A 21678-nucleotide genomic window follows, 5' to 3' on the forward strand; every position below is an offset into this window, starting at 1 on the left:
AAAAAAAAAAAAAAAATCAGATGTTTGATGAGAAGCCTAGGCAACTATTAACTAACAGACATCCACACAAGGACATAATGGCCTTAAAGGGGTAATTACATTTCAATACATGTAAACTTTTAAGGCACGTCAGGTTAAATATTTTTGCAAATATATTCATTTACCAAAGTTGCCTCCTTTTCCTCATATGCTGCTCTTTTTATCTCATTATTCACAGCAAGTTGTATAGGTTACCGACAACCACTCTGCTCTAAAAGCAGTGGTCTGGCTGGTAAATTAGAGATTCTCTCTATAAAGTAGACATATAGGAAACAGTTTATCCATACTCTAAAAGCAGTGGTTGTACAGATGAGTAAAGATTTATAGATATACATATACTGTATAATATCTCTCTACATATACACGCGCTGTATCTAATGAGTTTGACTACGGGTTTTATTGCAGAGTGGTGGTCTGTAACCTAGACAATGAGCTGTCAACAATAGGAGGTAAAGAGTGGCATACCAGGAGCAGGAGGCAAGTTTGCTTAATGAATGTATGGGGTTTTTCAGGATTACAAAAACACGGCCACTTTCCTCCAGAAACAGCACCACTCTTGTTTCCAGCTTAGGAGAGTTTTTGCAGCTTAGTTCCATTGTAGTGAATGGAGCTGAAATTGTAATACCACACACAACCTGAGGACAGGGTTGGTTCTGTTTTTGCAAGACAGTAGCTGTGCTTTTTTCTAATCTTGTATAACCCCTCTAAAGAGGACCTGTAATCAACCCAAAAAAAATAAATAAACAAATAGATGTTACCATCATGAAATAGCATAGGACGCCCTAATGACGCACCATATTACAGTTTCTTGATTCACCCTTCTGTTCCCGAGGTACGTAGGTTCGTACTTTCTCTGACAATTCAGTTAATAGTCAGAAGGGCGTAAAGTAAATTTTTATAAATAGTGAATATAAGGTGATCAGGAGTGATTATACAGTCAAGGGTGTGTATTAGGCAAATACACGCCGTAAAAAATTGACATCCCTGACTGTGTTATCACGCCCATCCCCTGATATTCACTCTCCTTGTTAAACATAAAGTTCACGCCCATCTGACTGTCAGAAAAATTATAGACCACACATTGAGAACAGAAGGATGTATCAAGTAACTGTAAAAGGTGTGTAACCAGAGTACCCTAGCTTATTTCATGATATAAACAGGAAAAGGAGTCCTACAGGGTTATCTAGGTTTGTTGAGGAATATCCCTTTAACTTGAAACCTTGTAATAAACAGATCTTTCCAGTGAAGAGACATTCACATCAACAGCTTCACCTTCTCAGACCTCCGACCTATAACTACATTTGTAATTCACTGCAACAAATTTCACAATAAATAGGGCTGCATACTTCACTGTGGCTGCCGACAAATAAAAATATATAAAATAGTTGCAAAAAATAGCCGGTTTAGTCTTCAGTCCATCTATATAACACTGTTGTGGATGCCGCACAACTCTCAAGCTGTGCATTATTATTTTGTTCACATGGCCCCCCACAGTTCCACCTCATAGGAAACCTAGGCACTGTCAAGCACTCTGTCTGGAGTTATGTTAGGAGTGGTCACTTATTCCACTCTACACACTGAAAACCCATAAGTTCCATATAATATAACAGCAATACGTCCTGAGCTGAGGACTCCAGTTGATATATTAAACACACATCACTTCAAATAAACATTATTAGCATTATTTACAATTGTGACCATTTGGATAAATAGGAGATTACCTATTGTAGTGGCCCCTCTCCACTGTGGTTCTTACAGTAGCTTTTCACACTGAAGGAGCCCCCATTTAGGAAAAGAACACTTATTACAGTCCCTTAAAAACCCAACGAGGGCGTCTCACATTACTGAGATGTTCGTCACATATAGAAGCTTTCCTGAGAATCATTTTAAATATGTTTTAGAAGAAGTACCATCAGAACTTAGAATCTGAAGAGTCTTCTCCTAACACCAACCAAATAAAACAGCAGCAATAACAAGGTGTCTGGAGTGGCATCACTGTGCAAAACCAGAAGAGGCAAAACTACACCGCTTCATATATCGTATCCAGCGTTAACAAATATCACATATTATTGAGCAGCCAATGCAACTTGGAATCTGAAGTCTTTCTTGCTTTGTTATTCGTCCAGTGTCACAAGGACCCAATTTAAGGCAATAATCCTATTTCTTTTTGGCTGTGTAGGTAAGGCAACTGGTGAGTGAATATCATGCTGGTGTTCCAAGAAACAGGTCTTGTTGCTCACTAGAGTATAATTTAGGTTTACTCGTGAGCCTCTTTGCAGGTGATTCACAGGTGATTGCAAGTCTCTTTTCTCCAGTCATTACTGTTTGTCAGGCTACATTCTGGAGGACGGTCCCGATAGCTCATAAAATAGAACGTAAGCATCACTGCTTCTGACCTGGCTGGAAGACATTGCTGTGACTCTGAAATTATAAAAAGAAAAAAAGGATTGTGGTTTAGGTAAAAATAAATAAATAATATACACAAATATTGGTGGTGTCATACCAATACCCATGCCAAAAAAGCAATGACAAACATGGCCACTAGGAGACACTGTGCCACTGATAACTACAGTAGAATCTACATAAAAGTGAAAGAGAGAGAGATATTCCCTCAATCTTTCTAGACAGACTGAAAATTACCTTGAATCATTGAAAGTGTACCACTCTCCATTATTTGGGTTCTTGCAGTAAGCTGTGTAATGTCCTCCCATGGTTGTACCCGAGTGATTGGATACTGCATACAGATTATAGGATGCGTGACCTGCAAAAAGATGGTAGAAGAAACATTTACATTGTGTCAATGCATAAGTTATATATAAAGAGCCTAATGGGTCAAGTAACTTGTGCAAAGTTTTCTGCAATTTATGAAGATACAGACCTAGTGGATTAAGTTGCTTATAACAGTACTTCTATTTTCAAAGCCTGACTGCTCACTGGTGCCATAGAGATAATGTGTGGATCCAAACCTCAAAACTCATAATGTCCTCATCGCTAGAGGAAGACAGATGGCTGATAAATGGTCCCCACCCAACTGTATGCACAAGGTTATAGTGCAAGAATCAATTCCAGCAAATCATAATAAATATATATTATATATATATTCACATAAGGATATAACATAAAATGACAGTCACTTACTGCTTGGTTCTGAAGAGAACTCCCGCAAGTCCAAATCTTTTAATGGGAAATTCACAAACGTAGAAAGTTTGCTGCTTCTAATGCGACCTTCAGAGAACCTTTTCAGATCTAAAGTGGGTAAGGGTCAAGGAATAAAACTTGTGGAAAGGCAGAAACAGAACAAGTCTCCAGGTAAATGTGGATGAAAAAGGGAGTTGAGAGGCTCCAGCAACTCACTTTATAATAATTCCAGGGGTACTTTCATCTTAACTAATACAGTTATTAGAGATGAGCGCAACTCCAACATGCTCAAGTCCGATCATTCAGCATTTAAATACCAGTAACTTAGAAAGTTAGATGCAGTCATAGGGATTCCAGGAAAATGTGGTTGCAGCCATAGGCGGTATCCATGTTTTCCTGGACACCCTAGCACTGCATCAAACTGCATCAGCCACCCCCATTTAAACGTCGAACGATAAATGCATTTGCCCCTATTTTCCTTTCCTTGTTAGGAACACACACATTAGCCAGACCAAAGAGCTGTCAACAATGGGAGGAAAAGAATGGACAAGTTGCAATGTCCAGAGTAAGGGTACCTTTTTATGTACTTAATCTGCTGTGGATTTTATGCAACTTTCTTTTGATGCAGATTTCAGCTATTTACTTGTATTGATTATTTGTTCAGATCTGAAATCCTGTGTGAAATCTGCATCAGATTAAATACATGTGAGTGTACCCCTAAGGTCGTCCATACCAACTGTAAGTTGTTTATTACAACTGATGACAGCCTTATGTCTGCCAAAACGTGAAACTAAAAAGCACAGTGATCTGTAATCTGTATGCAATAGGAGAAAGAAGACTGATAGGACAACCTGCTCTCAAACAAGGGCTATCCCATATTACTCCTATGGACTCTGTCCTTGGATTACATGGTTGGCACGGCCATTTGCAGCTTCCCAATGTGGTTTTCTATAGCTGCACCCATGTAGCTCATGTGATCATTAGGTCATTTTATATAGGGGCTGATTGGAGTCTGTACTGGAAGGCTGAGCGTTATTATTAGCAGAGCCTAGAAAAGTATAGGAATCAGGACAAAAAAACAGTCCTGTTGGAAAGGATACGGAGTACAAGAATCTTGGGGAATTTCTGGATGGTGAACTTCTTGGTACATCTGCGACGAGCTTTACATCTACAGCATGTCTGAAAAAGGAGAATGGATAAATGATGAGATCCTGATAGAACATGTAGCTGTGCATTCATATGTAAACGTAGACATTGGTTTACCGTTCCACAGTTAAGGGTCAATTACAGGTAACATACATAGTCCATGACACATCATAAAGTATGTACAAGGTTCTAGGAAAACTGACTGTAGGGCCCTTAGACTAATACCGACATTCACACTAAGGGCCAGTTCACACTGAGCAAGAGCGTTGGAATCCCGCCGTGCTCAGTGTGCTGCTGTAAGTGAATGGAGAGAGCGTGCGCTCGTCCGCTCCCTCTCCTCTCCGCTCAAAGAACTAACATGTTAGTTCTTTGAGCGGAGAGCAGCGGCAGCGGACGAGCGCGCCCTCTCCATTCACTTTACAGCAGCACAATGAGCACGGCGGGATTCCGACGATCTTGCTCAGTGTGAACTGGCCCTAACACAGTAAATGCTTTTTTGTCTACTTGACACCTCTAAATGCAACTGTTCACAGTTCAGACCATTATAGGACACTTACTGGCTTCTCATCCCCATCTAAGACATCTTCCTTCGTGAAGAGGCGAATGCAGTCCATTAGGGAAACCTCTGGAACGCTTTTCTGGATGAGAAAGAGGAATATGAAAGCCATTCTGTATAATGCATGAAGCATGAGAGCTTTATTGACTGTATGTAGCAATTTATCACTCAATCTACTTCAAAAGGGAATAAAGAACCATTATTCAAGATACAATGCGGCACATTTATCAATGCAATTATGTTTGTTTCCTTGCATAATTGTATTGCACAGAATGGCTCCCAGGCCGAGTGCCTTATACATCACCTGCCACTGTTTCTGACTACCATCATTTTTTATCAGTGTCCGAAAATGGGAACACTGCATGAAGACTGGGCATACATTCCCTTTAAGTAATATCGCCTTTATTTATTACCTACTACGATTTTTTACAGACATGCGCCGAGGGTGGGATTGATAAAACCTCCTTTTCGTGAACATATTGCCTGAACTACTGCTTTGCTGTTAAAGGGGTATTCCAGATTATAACACTTATTCCTTATCTACAGGATACAGGGGTCAGATCGTAAAAGGTCTGACCAATGGGACGCTCCCCCCAAATCTCAAGAATGGATACAAAAGTCTGGGTTTGGAACAGAATGGCATCATGGATGCACACAATTGGTCCATTCATTGTCTATAGAGCTACTGGAGGCAGCTGAGTACAACACTATATAGACAATAAAGGGTAAAGGCAAAGTATATGCACAACTCGCAGCTCTGTTTCAAAACAAGACTTGGGTCCCCTGCAATCTGACTGATCTAACTTGGAATTTAAACAGCATTCAGAAAAAATTAGCAGCACTCCATAGAAATCTGATGCTTAATTGATTCCTACTGGAGAGTGTTGTGGGCATGCCCTGTGACCTGCACAGAGAGGAAGCTGAGGAGAGCTGTGACCACAGCCTATCAATAGTGGACCCAGTGCTAGGGTCCTATTACACGGAGCGATTTTTAACGATCGCAAAAGAGATTGGTTTATCGTTAACCTGAACTCGTTCACCATATTACACAGAACGATGGTCGTTACTACGATCGTTATTGTGATCGTTACTATGATCGCTTATTCCTTCTGATCCCAGCAAAACAATGAACAATGTGCAGTTACACTGAATAATTAAGTGAAAAAAATGCAGAACTTAAGCGAACGAATGTGGAATTACAGCGAACGAGTAAAAATTTTAGGTTCAAATCTAAATCAACGTCAAACGATTTTTCGATCGTTGCCTGCAATTACACAGAACGATTATCGTTTGAATTCTAACAACATAATGATTTTTCGCACAATAATCGTCCCGTGTAATAGGGCCCTTATCTGAACTTGCGCTGAACTTGAAAGCATTTGGCAGCCCCATAGAAAATGAATGGAGCACAGACTGTGGTGGCCAGGCAGGAATACTCCCAGTTCAAGTGATCAGCTTGTTATCCTCTATGCTATGAATAGAGAATAATAAGCTTAATTAGAAATAGCATTTTAAGGGCTTGTTCATACAGTAAATTAAAGAAACTGGATGTGTTAACCTCAAAATCTGTGCAGAAATCCTCATCTGAAATCAGTGAGGTTTTTAATGCATACATTTATGTGGACTGACAAAGATTTCACAAGGGGTGATATTTGAGGCGATTTCATGTGGAAACATGCACGAATACATTTTTCAGCCATGTGTAAACATTCTTACTGAAGTCAATGGGAGATTTTCAATTGGAAACCAGTAATGGAGTTCAATTGAACACAGGTACGATGTTACTGCTGTACCTGACTTACTATGTCCAAGTTAACCTACTTTTACATATACAATTAAAGTAGATCTGTAATCAAACTAGGCTGCCCTATATAAGGGGACAGGTCTGCTCTGCACTAGGCTGTCCTTACATCACCTGGTGATCTACTTTTTTTTAATCACATATTAGTGTATGTGTAAATACACACTAATCACAAAAAAGTTATTTGACTTGCGGCTGAAATTTCAGGATGAATGTAAAATGCCCTTTAACCTTTACAGGTGAACTTATTGTGACCTTCTCCATTTTGAAGGCACATGTCCAACTGTTCAATGTTTCAGTGCTTTTTGTACAACTTGCTGTTCCCAAACAAGGAACTTTTTAGGCTGTTAAGGGTGCGTTTACACAGAGGTTCATCTGACAGATTATTGAAGCCAAAGCCAGGGACAGACTGTAAACAGAGAACAGGTCATAAAGTAAACATTGAGATTTCTCCTCTTTTCAAATCCATTTCTGACTTTGGCTTCAAAAGTCTGTCAGATAAATCTGTCTGTGTAAATGCACCATTAGGTGGTGCATGGAGGTGTTGTTACAGTGAGGGCAGGTGTGTCTAGTAAATACAGAACTGCCCTATGCTTTGTGAACGGTTCAGTAAGTCACGGTGTAGAGGCTGCCTCAGACTCCAATATAATTATATCTGAGGCGCAAATAAATATCCTAAATAGCCTTAACTTTTAGTAGTAAACTTCTGAACAATAGTAGTGTTCATAAACTATTTTTGCGATGTGATTTATACCACCTGCAATATGTTAATCAGCTAATTTTCAGTAATTTAAAGGCTGACTGAAGATCTCTATATTTAATAAAATCTGTGTTTTTATTATTAGAACCCCATAGAGACACAAAGCCCTGTGTTAAGATAATTGTAGAGAAGTCTTTCTTGAACAATTGAACTAAAACAATAGTCTTGTTATTCTCAGCATGGACTCGCTACAACTAGTGAACAAACTCCTTTACTAACTAGTTATTATATAATGGGTATAATTAAGCTGATGCCACAGTTAGATGGTTGACTTTCTGTCTGAAGCTACCAGACATGCCAGCGGAATGTCCATAGAAGTACTTGGTATTTAAATGTATTATAATCATTAGAAGATTAAAAAGGAAGAGATCATAACTGCTACTTACACACATACAGCAAGTAGAAGTTGCTAGTAGTCATTAAGGGCACAGACAGAAGCTTTACAGGGTTCTTGTGTGAAAAACAAACAAACTATACTTATCTACCTCTAGGCCCCTGAAGGTCCTGCTGCAGCTCCTGACTTTTGCCTGCTTCAGAAATGGGAGATTGGCTAAGCAAGCAGGTCCTGCTCCAATCGCTAAACATGACAGGACACTGCTGCTGCCACCAGCGATTGGCTGAGTGGGCAAGTTCTACTCCTAGCGCTTCGGAATTAGGGAATAGACAGAAGCTGCAAAGGATCACAAGGAGCTGCAGTGGGACCAGGGCTAGGTAAGAATAGTTTTGTTTTTTCTATTTTTCAGCTCTAGCAATATTTATTATATTTATATAATTTTTTTAAAATAAGTAAATAAAATAAACTTTTGACACATCAAATGTTTTTAGTGTAGTGTGTGTAGACCATTTCCGATTAGAGGGAGCAGGTTGATGACTGCATTGCCTTGCACTCCTCTCCTCTCTCCATGTCAGACACCTAGGCAGTCCCATAGGCTTGCACTGGGAGTCCATCTAGGTCCGAATGCAGAGTGAATGTGCTGAGAGTAAACTTTTCCTCGCTTGTTCTCCTGAGTGGTCATGGCCTGAACACTCAGATCCTGACCAATCAAAATTTTTGATAGGTCTCTGAATTTTTTTTTTTTTTACTGACAGTGCCTATTTAATATCAGATCACCCCGAGTGTTTCGTTTTGTGTATACCTTAATGATAGTGCCTCACAATCTTGGCTAATCATAGCATGAACAAGTCAGATCAGTCTAGTTCTGTGAACACATTCATACATAGGAGACTAGATTAGTGGCTACATGTGCCATTGTCTTATTGTAAGGGAACCCAATAGGTGTCCTAATATTAAAGGGGGTGAATGGAACTGAGCTGCAGTACCATGCACAAACTGAGGACAGGAGTGATTCTTATGGAGGAAAGCAGCCATGATATCCTGATCCCAAATTACCTCTTTAAAAGGACATTTTCAGTAACAAAATATACTTTATTAAACACATTAAAAATAAATGTTAGTAATACCTTAGCAATGGGTAGCGACAAGTCCCAGAAGGGGTCAAATACAGTGGAACAATATCCACATTCAGTGCATGTAAGGGAACTCCTCAACTGCCCTACAAACAGTTCTGCAAAAAGATAGAAAAAAAATGCAACAAAATTAAGAAATAGAACATATGCAAAAAGAAACAGGTAAAACAGGCAAATGACTGTAGTAGCAGTACTGGCCATACAGGCTACACGGAAACATGCTGTTTTTGGTGAGAGGTCTACTTATCTGCTGCAGATATCATCAGTACAGACTGCAGGCTGTACTATACAAGTGTGCCACCTCCATCATGTCTATCCTGCCCAATAGCTGAGAAATTAAAGGGAACCAATCATACAAAAATTGGCTATAAAGTTAAGGAAACCTGCTGGTAGATCAGCCAGCACACTTCCTAACCATCCCCCTGACCCCTCCGTCCCCTGTATATAGAGCCCGCAAAGTTAGTTTATTAGTCTCCCGGGCTCTATGCAAATTACCATGTAAGTAGTCACGGTGTGCGGGTGTCTTCTTCAAGTAGTCCGTGTCCTGGGCTGGCTCCGGCGCTGTAATCACGCCCCTCTGGGCGTGTGTAGAAGGCGCCGGATGGTGACGTCATTAGGGGGGGGGGGGCGGCATTGCACATCGGCCTGGCCGACGTCTTTACCAAGCTGCGCATGCGCAGTGCAGCCGGAGAAGACGCTGCGGTACTGCGCCTGCGTTGCGTAGTACAGCAGCGGCTTCACCCACAGTACTGCGCATGCGCAGCTTAGTAAAGACGTCGGCCAGGCTGACGTGCAATGCCGGCCCCCCCTAATGACATCACCATGCGGCGCTTTCTACACACGCCCAGAGGGGCGTGATAACAGCGCCGGAGCCGGCCCAGGACAGTGACTACTTGAAGAAGCCGCCCGCCCACATGACTACTTACATGGTAATTTGCATAGAGCCCGGGAGACTAATAAACTAACTTTGCGGGCTCTATGTACAGGGGACGGAGGGGACAGGGGGATGGTTAGGAAGCGTGCTGGCTGATCTACCAGCACGTTTCCTTAGCTTTATAGCCAATTTTTGTGTGATTGGTTCCCTTTAAAGGGGTACTCTAGTAAAAAGCTTTTTCCCCAGTAATTGAAACACACTACAAAAGTTATATAACTTTATAATATGCTTTAATCACCTATCTGCCTCCCTTACCAATCTTTCCCCCCTTTAATTCCCCACCAGGAAGTGAAGTAAACTCATTCTTACCTAAGGACTGTTGACCCCAGGCTGTTCTGTGGCAGCCATTTTGTGACAATGGCATCATCAAAAGGGAGGCAGGTCTAAGCCCTGTTAGGTCAGCCTCCCTTTGTCAGATGACACAGGTTGCTCAGCACTGATTGGATATTTATTTTTTCTACACACACACACACACACACACAGATGTCACATGAATAGAGAGGCACTGTGTAGTAGCTCTGGACTTGAGCCATTCTTGTATTACAAGGACAGCCATTCATCTGAACTGTTGCCGTGTAATACAACATTTGGCCCGCAGCGGAAGGGTCTGGCTGGCCTAACTTTCCCAGCAAAATCAGCAGCTTCCCAGGTAGATGGGACTGAGCCAGACACAGGAAGAACAGTGGATCGCCTAGGGACATTCTAAAAGGGCAAATGTTTTTAATGGACCCTAAAATCATGATGCATTAACTGTAACAGAAACAATACAATTTACATTTTACGATTTACTGTAAATTCAAACCCTGTATAATATATTCTGGTTGATAGCTGACCTGTATGTTTATTACAACTTCACTTACCCACAATCCTGCTGTCTTCCCTTTCCAGGTACCTCTTCCACATATGCTTGCCTTTCTCTGCATCCCTTGAAAAAGAGAAAAGAAAAAAAAAAAAACAAACAAACCTATTATCTCAAAGTGAGGAAAATTGCTTGGATTTCCTATCACTTTATGATGAATGGATCAACATGGGTGGGGGGTGTCAGTGCAGTGAGGCTACACTGATAACATAAAGAGTCTACAAACCAGTGTCAATAAATGTTAAAAGAAACGGGGGGGGGGGGGGGAAAGGACACACTCACACAGGTCATTACAGGTAACCATATATTTTCCACACATGTAATAATTAGCTTTGTAGTGATGATCATTATATCCGACAACAAAGCAACAGTAATGCTAAATCAATCATGAAAACTCACAAACTGATGCACCATAGCTGTAGCTTGGCTCTCTTAACCCCTTAGTGACTGGCCTATTTTGGGACTTAATGACCATGCAATGTTCTTATTTTTCTCACTGCTGTCCTCCATTTATTTTTGCCCATGTAGCCATATGAGGGCTTGTTTTTTGCAGGACAACTTTTACTTTTTATTGCTGCCATTTCAGAAATCATGTACCTTATTGATTAACTTTTTTTAACCTTTGTTGGGGAGATAACAGAATTGGTGCTGGGCTTCCAATCGGTAAGTATAACACACTTACACCACCGGTGATTTGACAGCGGCATGTAACAGGTTAAATTTGTTACAGTGGCAGATGAGCTGTCATGCTAACAGCTGACTATTCACAATGCACGGCGTATTGGTCGAAATAAGGCCATTAGTGACCACTGCAAAAGGCGCATGGGCGATCACAAAGGGGGAACTCTGGGCTCCAGTTTCTCCTTTGTTCTTGCTCAGTCAGTCAGTGACTACAGAAGTGTCCTGTCCTGGCTGAGTGGACATTCCTAAACTTGGGTCATGAGCAGCAAGAAATGCAGGAGAGGTAAGGCAGCACTGCGGAGGCATGGCGATTATGTGCATGCACCCCCCCTGCCTGCAGCCAATTTATCATCTTGGTTGGACTTGGCTAACCATTTAGAGTGGCCACAGTACTTGTGCAAGATCTGCAGCCTTTTCAATGTTAACAATGGGTCTAGTCCATTCCGTGCAAATGCCATAGTCTTCATAGCATGCTGTTTACATTGAAAGTGTGAACTACAGTAGTCTGAAAGCAAACACTGAAGAGGCTGCAGCTAATGCAAAAATGCTGCAGGACCCTCAGAAAGCTATGGGTGCCTGAAGCCAGATCCCTGCCAATCTTATATTATTATTAAATAGCCAATTATTTATAAAAACACTGGATAATCCTTCAAGTCCTTTAAACCAGGAGAGGATACAAGCAAAAGCAGATACAACACTGAACAAATCCGCACTGTGTGCATGAGACCTAGGCAGAGATCAATGGGTGATGGATCAAAGAAAAGTAATGCAAAAACAGTAAGCAAGTGAACAGCTTAGCTGCTACCCAAACAACTCTAAAGTACAAACTAGGGGGGGGCGCTAAAGTCTTATGTCAATGAGCAAAAACCACGAGAGGACCGTGGTTTCAGTGCCTATATATGGGAACTGCCCAGTAACTGATATGCAATGCGGTGAGCATAATGAACGCTATATGAAAGCTTTGTTAGGTGAAAGAGAATGATGATAATCTTTGAGCCATATGATGTAAAAGAGACTTCTTGTGTATTTGCTCAGTAGAATGAAACAGAGGAGAGCTGCCATTACCAATTAGAATAATAAGAAGTAATTACAGTTACATAACAAGAAATAAATCAGCGGGTGATGTTAGGAGGCAGGGAAATGACAAGGCTGGCAGCACTCCAGGTATTTGGAGGGTTGTGAAAGCCGACTTTCTGGTTACACTTTGTATACTGCACAATTTCTTCTGGGCCAGCTCGACCTTGGCAGGGGCATAGAGTAAGGAAAATCAGAAACTGGAGTGGAAAAATACGAAGAAAAAAAAATCCCTGTCTACAGTGCTCAACAAAGAGATTTCAGTTTTCCATTTACTACAGTTAGTTTATATTTATTAGCGCCATCACATCAGCAACATCATACTCATTTCTATTTGGATTTTTTATTTTTTTTTTTAAACAGGGAAAGGGAAATGTGTTAACCCAGTTAGGGTGTATTGACACATGCCCGCTTTTGTTACCTTTGGGGGAGTTTTGTGAATAAACTGTGGAATTTGTAAAATGTTAAAGTAGGTTTATGCTGCCGCATTTAAGGTTTATTTTAGAAGAGTAGAATTCTCAGCCATGTTGGCCGCAAACGATCGGCGCTCATTTGTGGGGTCTTTATATGGCAACAGAAATCTAGTGGTTGGGCTGCACGAATGACCCATGTATCATTTGTGCTGCCATGGTTGTATATCTGTGCAGTCAGTTTCAATATCACAGATTGTAACATACTTACTTCTGCTGTAATCCGCCATCCTATTCTCCACCACTCTTATTCAGCTTCTGTGTTGTCAGGCCCCGCCTCCTCCAGAATGATTGACAGCTGAAGCCTGAACACACAGCAGCTGGGCAGGTGAGCTGGAGAATAGGATGCTGGATCGCAGTAGTGGTAAATATATACTGCTCTGTGATACGGAAACTGACAGCTTGGATATTTGTATATCTGTGCTGTCATTTTCCCTTTATGGTCATCGACCTCACATCCCCTGTTTACACAGAAAGATGTGAGGCCGATAATGAAACGTTTTAAAGCCTGCCCGGCTGATCACTGTCACTTTTACACAGGCCAATTATTGGCTGTAGGAGCATTTCTAGCAGCACTCATGACCAATAACTAGCCCATGTAAAAGGCCCTTTTGGGTAGCATAAACTACTGACAAAGAAGCAAAACAGAATTGTGTATCACCAAAAAGTAGTCAGCAAAATCGGACCTATTTGTAATATATATTTCCATTCTATACATTTTAGCTGCTTGCCCTTTGAGTTAAACTTTTACTGATTTAGATAAGTTAAAGCAACAAATTAAACGAAAAAATAAACACCTCTAAATACACCCTTAATGCTGTTCATAGATCTGTTATGTCGCCATTTAGCACGTTGTGCACATCCTGCTGTGAATGGCTTTTAGGCCTGATTTGGTTCTTAACACTTTAAAGGGTACATTCACACAGAGCTCCTCCATCAACACACTAAAGGTAAATTACTGTGCTCACTTTGCAAAAATGACAACAAAGAGTATGGCCATGTTGGCTGTCAATTTTGAGCTAGCCAGAACAGACATGTAAAGATAGAAAGGATGCAGGACAACTGGTGTGATCTCTATTCTGCAGAAGTGAGGATTAGGGGAGGGATGGGCGTTCTCTTCTCTGAAGTGAGCACTCCCAAGTGCCTACAAAATAAACTTTCCTGATTCTATCAGCCTGATATGACTTAACTTTTCAGAAGTCTGCAAGAATTTACTGAAAAGTTTTTAGGTTTGTCTTGTAACTTACGGCAAATGATCCAAATCCTGTGTACAGGGTCTCGGTCTGACCGTTATCCGGTTGACTTCATTGTGCAGCCCATCCAAGAGAAATCTCAGGAACTCCTGTGCATCTTGCTGGCTGTGGAATGAAAAGGTTTTCATAATAAGACTTGCAATCTATTGTATTAAGAAATAGTCCATTCATAACACTAGTGTATGGTTTAGTACTAACCTAGAATTAATCATGTAACAAAAGAAAAAAACAAAACCCAAACCCCTCAGTAAGTGAAGTAATATGGGAGGTACAGGCGTCACATAGGATATTCTGGACTTAATTCTAATAGTCACAAGCCTGTGTCATTACACATCTTGATACCTGGAGATCAACGGCATTCAAATGGATTGTCATTAAAAGGGATGTATCATAAAGACAATCCTTGTATATATGCTCATATGCAAGGTTCCTGGTCAGGGCACCCCTCTAGGAGTCAGGACAGACAGCCACTGTTTGCTCGCAGCTCCTGTTCTGGCTGACTTGAGGGGTCCTTGTGTTACATAGATCGCGCCATTCATGTGAGAATCTGCAGCTGCAGTGAAGATTCTTCAGTTGCTGGCAGGGGTGCCAGGGTCAGGACCACAGCAAAATCTAAAATCCTAATTTTTGAGCCTGTATATTGGCATACATATGGTATCATGGAACCATAGGCACTGAATAGGTAGCCTATATTTTACCCTAGAGGCAGTATGCCTTTATTTTCTAAATAAAATTAGTGCTGCATTAAGGGCCCATTGCAGTCTATAGATGATATATTACTGATCCATATAACACTGTGAATTCAAGACTATTTCTGAAAGATTGATGTTTGCATTCTCAAGAAAACAATTCTTAATAAACAGCTTCATTCCTTTTGTTCCTCCTATTATCATACCCCTAGCCAGACGGGCAGCATCCCTGTCAGACTGAAGGCACTTCCACTGTTTACAAAGGGGACTGTAGTTTTTTTAAATTTAATTCTTGCATTTCCAGGAGGAATAAAAGAGGAATGACTCAGAATCATTTAGTGAGGAACACAAGTATTTGCCACAACAGACATGTCAGAGGAGCCAATGAGTTTTCTGTAAGGCCATTTCCAGTTGCTGCCATTCCATGCAACACAAAACATATACAAGCAATAAGTATCATTGCCAGAGTGTGGCTATAGTCACTGCAGTGATCATTCTAATGAGTCATAAGCGGCGGCTTACACATACACTACATATTGCTGTAATGTACTATATGAATCTGCATTTTTTAATGTAAATTAAGCAATCCGTTTAACATACGGTTTATGAAAAAAAAACATGCAAAAACTGATGCAATTGTTTGTCATCCGTTTGGATTCATTTTTCCATTGACTTTCATTATTAAAAAAAAAAAAAAGCTTTTTTTTTTTTTTAAATGGACAAAAAAGTAGCGTTCAGTGTTTTTCTGTCCGTTAAAAGTAACCAATTAAAAACGGATATGTTAAATGGATTGCAAAAAAAAAACAAAAAAAAAAAAAAAAAACAGTGTGAACTGCCACATTTATTACAACTGGTGTATTTTATGCCAAGAAGCTTGAAAAGGTTAGCTGGCAATATTTGTCCAAATGTATTAGTAAGTAGCATTTTATAAATATGGGAGTTGTAATAAATAAAAGTACTGCAATGGCATGCATGGCATGTCATAGCAGAATTGTTTGGCATACAACATAATCCATTATCGTATAGGATTTTATCCTCTTTGAGATTGCAGCATGTGTATGTTTAACATAAACACAAGTTATGTGTGAACCCAGCCCAATACTAACCAGAAAGCGATAAGAGAATTAAGTCAGTGTTTATGTGCACACCGTATCGTAATGATATACCAACGCTGACAAGGGGCCGGGCTAAAGTAGTTATTCTGGAAAGCAGTTAAGTAATAATAATGGGCTAAGATGCAAATCACTCTTACCATGCAACCACAATAATAATCATTGTGGGGAGTTATTCTCTACAGCAGTCACTGTAGTCATTACAGTCATAGTACTTTTGGGTTTAACTACTAAGGCCCTCTACACAGGTCTGTGGCTGTTTTTACAGTCAGTTTTAGGGAAAAAGTCTCTACCCAGACTTCTCCTTTAGCTGTATTTAACAGGAGCGAGGGCCAGTGTCAGCACCAGGTGCTGGCCTGGGTTATCAGTTGCACACCAGAACTGTCCAGAATTTCTGATGCCCCCATAGGGCTCTTATCTGTGCTGAAATAGGATAATAGGACTATAAGCAACCTTGATAAAGCTACCCGCATGTTTATATTAAAGTGTATATAGCCTATGCGAAAAGAAACTGTTACAGGATTGCCATCAATATTTTATAAAAAAAATTTTCAAAGTATATGTCGAAGAAATGTACATGATATGACTACATTTTGTCCATTTAAGTCTATGGTCTTGGGATAAACATATATCTTTCCTAAGATGATAATAAAAGGACTAATATAAGGAAACACTTGATGGACCAGGTGGTATTTTTCTGCTGACAATCTTCTATGTTAACGACATGTCAGGCTATACGTTGCCATTCGGACAAGTTTTTGATGTCCAAAGCGGAAGCAGAAGTGAACCCAGCCTGTCTTGTAAATAATGTTGATAAAACTGTATATTTTAGGGAGACTATATCTGCCACAATATAGGGAAAGTCTTACTGTAGAGTAAAACTGATAAGACTGCTATAATGGGTAATATGAATAAACATAGGTGTATATTCTCCTATCAAAAAGAACTGCTATGATGAGCGAATAGTTGATATGCAGAACCAAATGAGAGTTGTTGCTTCCCTCGATTCAAATATGTTCTTACTTCTCCATTTAGCTTATATGCTGGGAAAAGCTCCAAATGCAGGTGTTAAACGGGGGCTGTGATAGATGTTTAACAAAGGCAACCATCACTCTTAGGCTATTAAGCCATTCATTTAAGTGATAGATCATAAAAAGCAATGAAAAGCTTCTGATGTACATGTTTCACAGATGTCTGATGGATGTCAGTGGAACCTGTCACCCACAGACTTTAATGGCATTCACTTATCAATGCTTTTACAGAATAATGCAAAGAATAGCAATTACACTATTCCATAGATTTTTTTGTGGTATTTTGAGACATACCAGTCAAACTGAAGACACTCTTATGGCCCAGCTACTGTAACCCTGTAGATACATATAGGGTATGTGCACACAACGTAATCCTGGCGAATCACCCAGAACACCAGGAGTGAGCTGTGAAATCTGCGGCGGGTGATCCGCTGTGATTCCATAGTGTGCACATACCGTTACAGTGTATGTCAAGAGCTTTCCTGATATACAGGATAAATAAAGTGATGTGATGATAGCCTAGGCCCCATTATGTTCTGTAGGTCTATGACACTGCCAGGCCAACAGTGTCCACTATGTGAAGGAAACACTAGACCAAAAGCCCAAAACACACACTGGTCTGCTCTCCATCTAAAATGTAACCTTTACTGGCTTATAAATAAAAAGTAAATAAGTGCTCATTAAATCACTCAGTCACCATAGTCTGACTCTGTTCAGATACACATATGGCCCATGTGGGTCAAAGTCATCACATGTAGCTGCAGACTACTGACTATACATCTACAGGGCTGTGTGTTTGTGATTTTAATATCTAACATAGAGACTACTGGTGATCTGATATAATAGATATATAGTCAGTAGTCTGCAGCTACATGTGACTTCTTTGACCCACATGGGCCATATGTGTATCTGAACAGGCTATGGTGATTTTATGAGCACTCATTTACTTTTTATTTATAAGCCAGTAAAAGTTACGTTTTAGATAGAGAGCAGATCAGTGTGTGTTTTGGGCTTTTGGCCCTTAGTCTTTTGGTCTAGTGGTTGTATCCACCTGGTTCTGCTTCTCCTGGCACATCTTTTTAGTTTGTATGTGAAGGAAAGACGCCATGGTTGTCCTGACAGGACTACAAGACATTGTCAGAGACAACCAAGGAGCTTAGGAATGGAAGCACAGACTGAGGGTAGAAGATAAAAAAAACAGATATAATCATTGACTATTTGTTCATCACAGTAGTTGCTACTAATACAAGCCCCTTGACCCCTTTATCAGAATTTCAATCTTCCCACTAGTATTCACAAGGAGAATTTAATCTTCCCATGTTTATCTTTCATTAGTCTAGTATTGACCAAGTGCATGACTGTACACTTGGTGGAGGGCGATAACAGAGCTTTAGCGTGTGCTTACAACTTCCATACAGAAACACCATTAACATTCGCCTCTTACTTGTATCCCATGAAACGTGGAGCATATCTCTGTATCTGGGTTTTGAATTCGGAAGGACTCACTACTTCATTGACAGAACTGGTCCATATGGCCTGAAGCAATCGTGCAAATTCTAGAGGAGAGAGAACACAAGAAGATAGATGAACTCCATGAATGCACATGCATCTCAGTAATGGCTGTATCCAAGTCCGCTCGGTGTTTGGTGCCTATTGCTAGGTGTGCCTGTGACTCACTGTACGGGTTGTCCTAATTACAGTCCTTTAGATTCAGCTCTTAGCAGGTCGCTGTCTTGGTGTCTATTTCTGTTCATGACTCATGTTAAAAACACAAGCAACACTGCTGGTTGAGTTCAGCAGTCAGAAATGTAGCATATAAAACTTGTACACAGGTTTATATACATGTATTCCCTCAGAAGCCTCCTGTCATTACTACGTCATTATCTCCAAAAATATTTCTTCATTTCTGCTAAACAAAAATAACATGTCTGTTTTATGAATACACGGGCAACATATAGTATACTGGAATTGCATCATCTTAATGTCTGTCTGACCTTGGTTTCCAGCTGTGTAGCCAGGGCACCTTGACCAACAGTGATCACATGAATAATGTGGGGGCTCATATATACAGTGGGTGTCTATGGTCAGAATACTTCATTAATGATGAACATAACCAAACAAAAGGAATCACCCGCTTTATGGTCCTAGACTAAAGCAGGCCATACTAAAGATTAAACATGCATTTTGTTGACCAATATCACAGCAGTGTTTGGCCATGCATGCTAGTGTGCGTAATGGCCGCTTTCTTTCAGAAACAGCATCACAATTTTCTCTTCGTCTCCCCCTCCCTATTTGAAACTTTGTAGCAATTTTGTAATGTCGGCAGGGATAATCACAGTGAGTTCATCAGCAAGAGTTCATCAGCAACTTGACCTCAGATTATCACTCCCAGCATACAAAGAAGCTACAAAGTTGCAGATAAAGTCTGCCAGGGACTTGTTTACATCAGCTGTCTCGGAAGGGAGGGGGAGGAGTCGGAGGGAGACAGAGAAAAGCTCATACACAGTTTAACACTATTATCCTCATCAAAATTGTCACAGAAATCAATAGTACAAGCGATTGTAAGATACTCTATAATAGGTTTTTAATCCCCCACCCCCTATTATCTGTGCATTATCAGGAAAAGCAGTCTTAATTACAGAGAAGCAAAGTGAAGACGGATATGCCGAGTCCATTATAACCTATGGAGGGGGGAGGGGTCAAGGGAGAGCAGAGAAGCAGCTGTACGGTTTGGAGATTTAATATCTGTCCTTTAGGCGATTACAGGATGTAGTGTTTTGCCGGACTGCCTTTTCTCCTCTCGGTGCTCACTCACCCCATAAATAGACCATAATGGACACAGAATTAATTAAATTATTGATTTCTGAAAATTACATTTAAAATGACAGTTACGCTTAAAGAGAAAAAAATAAAAAATACTATTATTATTACATCTAGGTTCTAGTACAGACCCGGGCATCGTGTGTGGTCCGCTGATCTACTCTGCCTGGCCTGCGCAGCCACTGTTATTCTCAGCCAGCTCACTGCAGGGCGAGCGGGCTGGACATGAGAAAAAGAATACAGACGCAGGATCTGTCAGTGTCCGGCTGCTCTATTCATGGTCATAGGCTGTAGACAACTCATGCTGCAGCCTATGAGCAGCAAGGACATGCTCTCCAGCAGGCACAATGATATGATGTCATCCTGCCTGCTGGATGCTTCATCCCACAGCTGACAGACTGCAGCCAGAAGATGGAGAAGAGCTACTTCTTTCCCGCAATAAGCAAGTATGATGTGTGTGTTTGTTTTTTATGCTGGAGCACAATGGGGGGGGGGGGGGGGGGGGGGTTGTATACAGCAGGGGCATTATTACTGTGGGTGAGGGCTTTATACAGCAGAGGGCATTTTTATTATGGATGGGGGGTGCATAGCAGAGGCATTATACTGTATCTATGGGCGGGTGGGGGTCTGTTCATAAGATGGGATCATTATTACTATGGGTGCATTGCAGGGGCATTATTACTATAGGGGCGTTATTGAAGGGGATATTATTACTATATGGGATATCCTACATATGGAGGCAACCAACATGCCTATTCACTTTACTGCGCATGACATGAAACAGTGGAATTACTACTGTATGGGACCCTATAGGAAGAAGGAAAGAAGTAGAGGAAGTGTGGAGCCCAAGATATTTGTCTGCCAGGTTCCGAAGAGATGAATTGTAGCTGGAAGAAATCATTGCGGAGACCTAGGCAGATGAAGAGAAAAAGGGAAAGTTGCGCCTTACATCAAAGAAGACGTCACCTGTGAGTCACTGTATTTTGTAAACCTTATTTGGTAGGGGTGCCCAGAGGTGAAAAAGGTTGGGAAACACTCCTGCCTCACCACCGTCCCCACTAGAACAGGGTTACATACAGTATATTAGGCTGGCCTTCAAAAACCATTGCAATTTGTCATGTGGTCCCATGGAAAAATGAATTACCCACCAAACTACTAGTAACCAAACTCCACTATTTTTTTATCAATTGAAATAATTGACACCAGCTGAAACACTTACAGACCCCAATAAAGTCAATGGGATCTGTTGGGCTCCACCATGCAGCAGAATGCAATCTGCAATGAAATTCCCAGACAGTGCCCACAACACAGACGTAAACCTAGCTTTACAAGGGATTTTTTTGCCTAATGCCCTGTAGGCAATGGGAGCTGCCACCTTACTAACTTGCTAAGCTTTCTGGATAGACTTAATGGCTCATGTTAAAATGAGCCATGCTGAATGGGCTATTTATTCGCTAAAATTGCTAAAAGGCTCAATACTCCTTATCACCCACCTTGCATGATGGCTGTACTGCAAGTCTTGGAGTTCAGGTCACGTTTATATGAGTTATGCAGACAATAGTCCCGCAGATCCTTAGTGTTACTCAGACATTGAAGTATGGAGTTCATGAAGCACTGTAAACAAAGGATACGCGTCACATTCACACATAATGAGATCAACAACTAAATTCAAGTAATATTAGCTAAATCACTAAAAAGCATTCTTCTTGCAATCTACACAATGGCCCTGACAAGCTTGAGGAGTGCTTGGTACAGTCAGCAATAGTGATAGACAAGGCTTCCTAGCAGTGCTCAGAAGGGCTGTGGAAATAGCCTGCAGCCTCCCACAGCAATGTTCAAGGGCTTTAC

General features: G+C 40.8%; 1 protein-coding gene across 3 annotated transcripts in view; it reads right to left on the reverse strand.

Moving 5' to 3' along the window:
- Positions 1–396: 396 nt before the first annotated feature.
- USP2 (ubiquitin specific peptidase 2) overlaps positions 397–21678 on the reverse strand; it is a 97874-nt gene continuing 76592 nt past the window's right edge. For all 3 annotated transcript variants that reach the window (XM_069947808.1, XM_069947807.1, XM_069947809.1), the window contains 10 exons: positions 21324–21444; positions 18455–18566; positions 14173–14283; positions 10702–10766; positions 8902–9005; positions 4881–4961; positions 4278–4356; positions 3178–3285; positions 2680–2800; positions 397–2460 (listed from right to left, as the gene is read on the reverse strand). In XM_069947808.1, coding sequence (XP_069803909.1) covers positions 2373–2460; positions 2680–2800; positions 3178–3285; positions 4278–4356; positions 4881–4961; positions 8902–9005; positions 10702–10766; positions 14173–14283; positions 18455–18566; positions 21324–21444 — 990 coding nt within the window. In that variant the 3' untranslated portion in view covers positions 397–2372. The remainder of the gene's footprint in view (positions 2461–2679; positions 2801–3177; positions 3286–4277; positions 4357–4880; positions 4962–8901; positions 9006–10701; positions 10767–14172; positions 14284–18454; positions 18567–21323; positions 21445–21678) is intronic.

Source organism: Dendropsophus ebraccatus, chromosome 12, assembly GCF_027789765.1.
Source record: "Dendropsophus ebraccatus isolate aDenEbr1 chromosome 12, aDenEbr1.pat, whole genome shotgun sequence".
Classification (NCBI taxonomy): domain Eukaryota; kingdom Metazoa; phylum Chordata; class Amphibia; order Anura; family Hylidae; genus Dendropsophus; species Dendropsophus ebraccatus.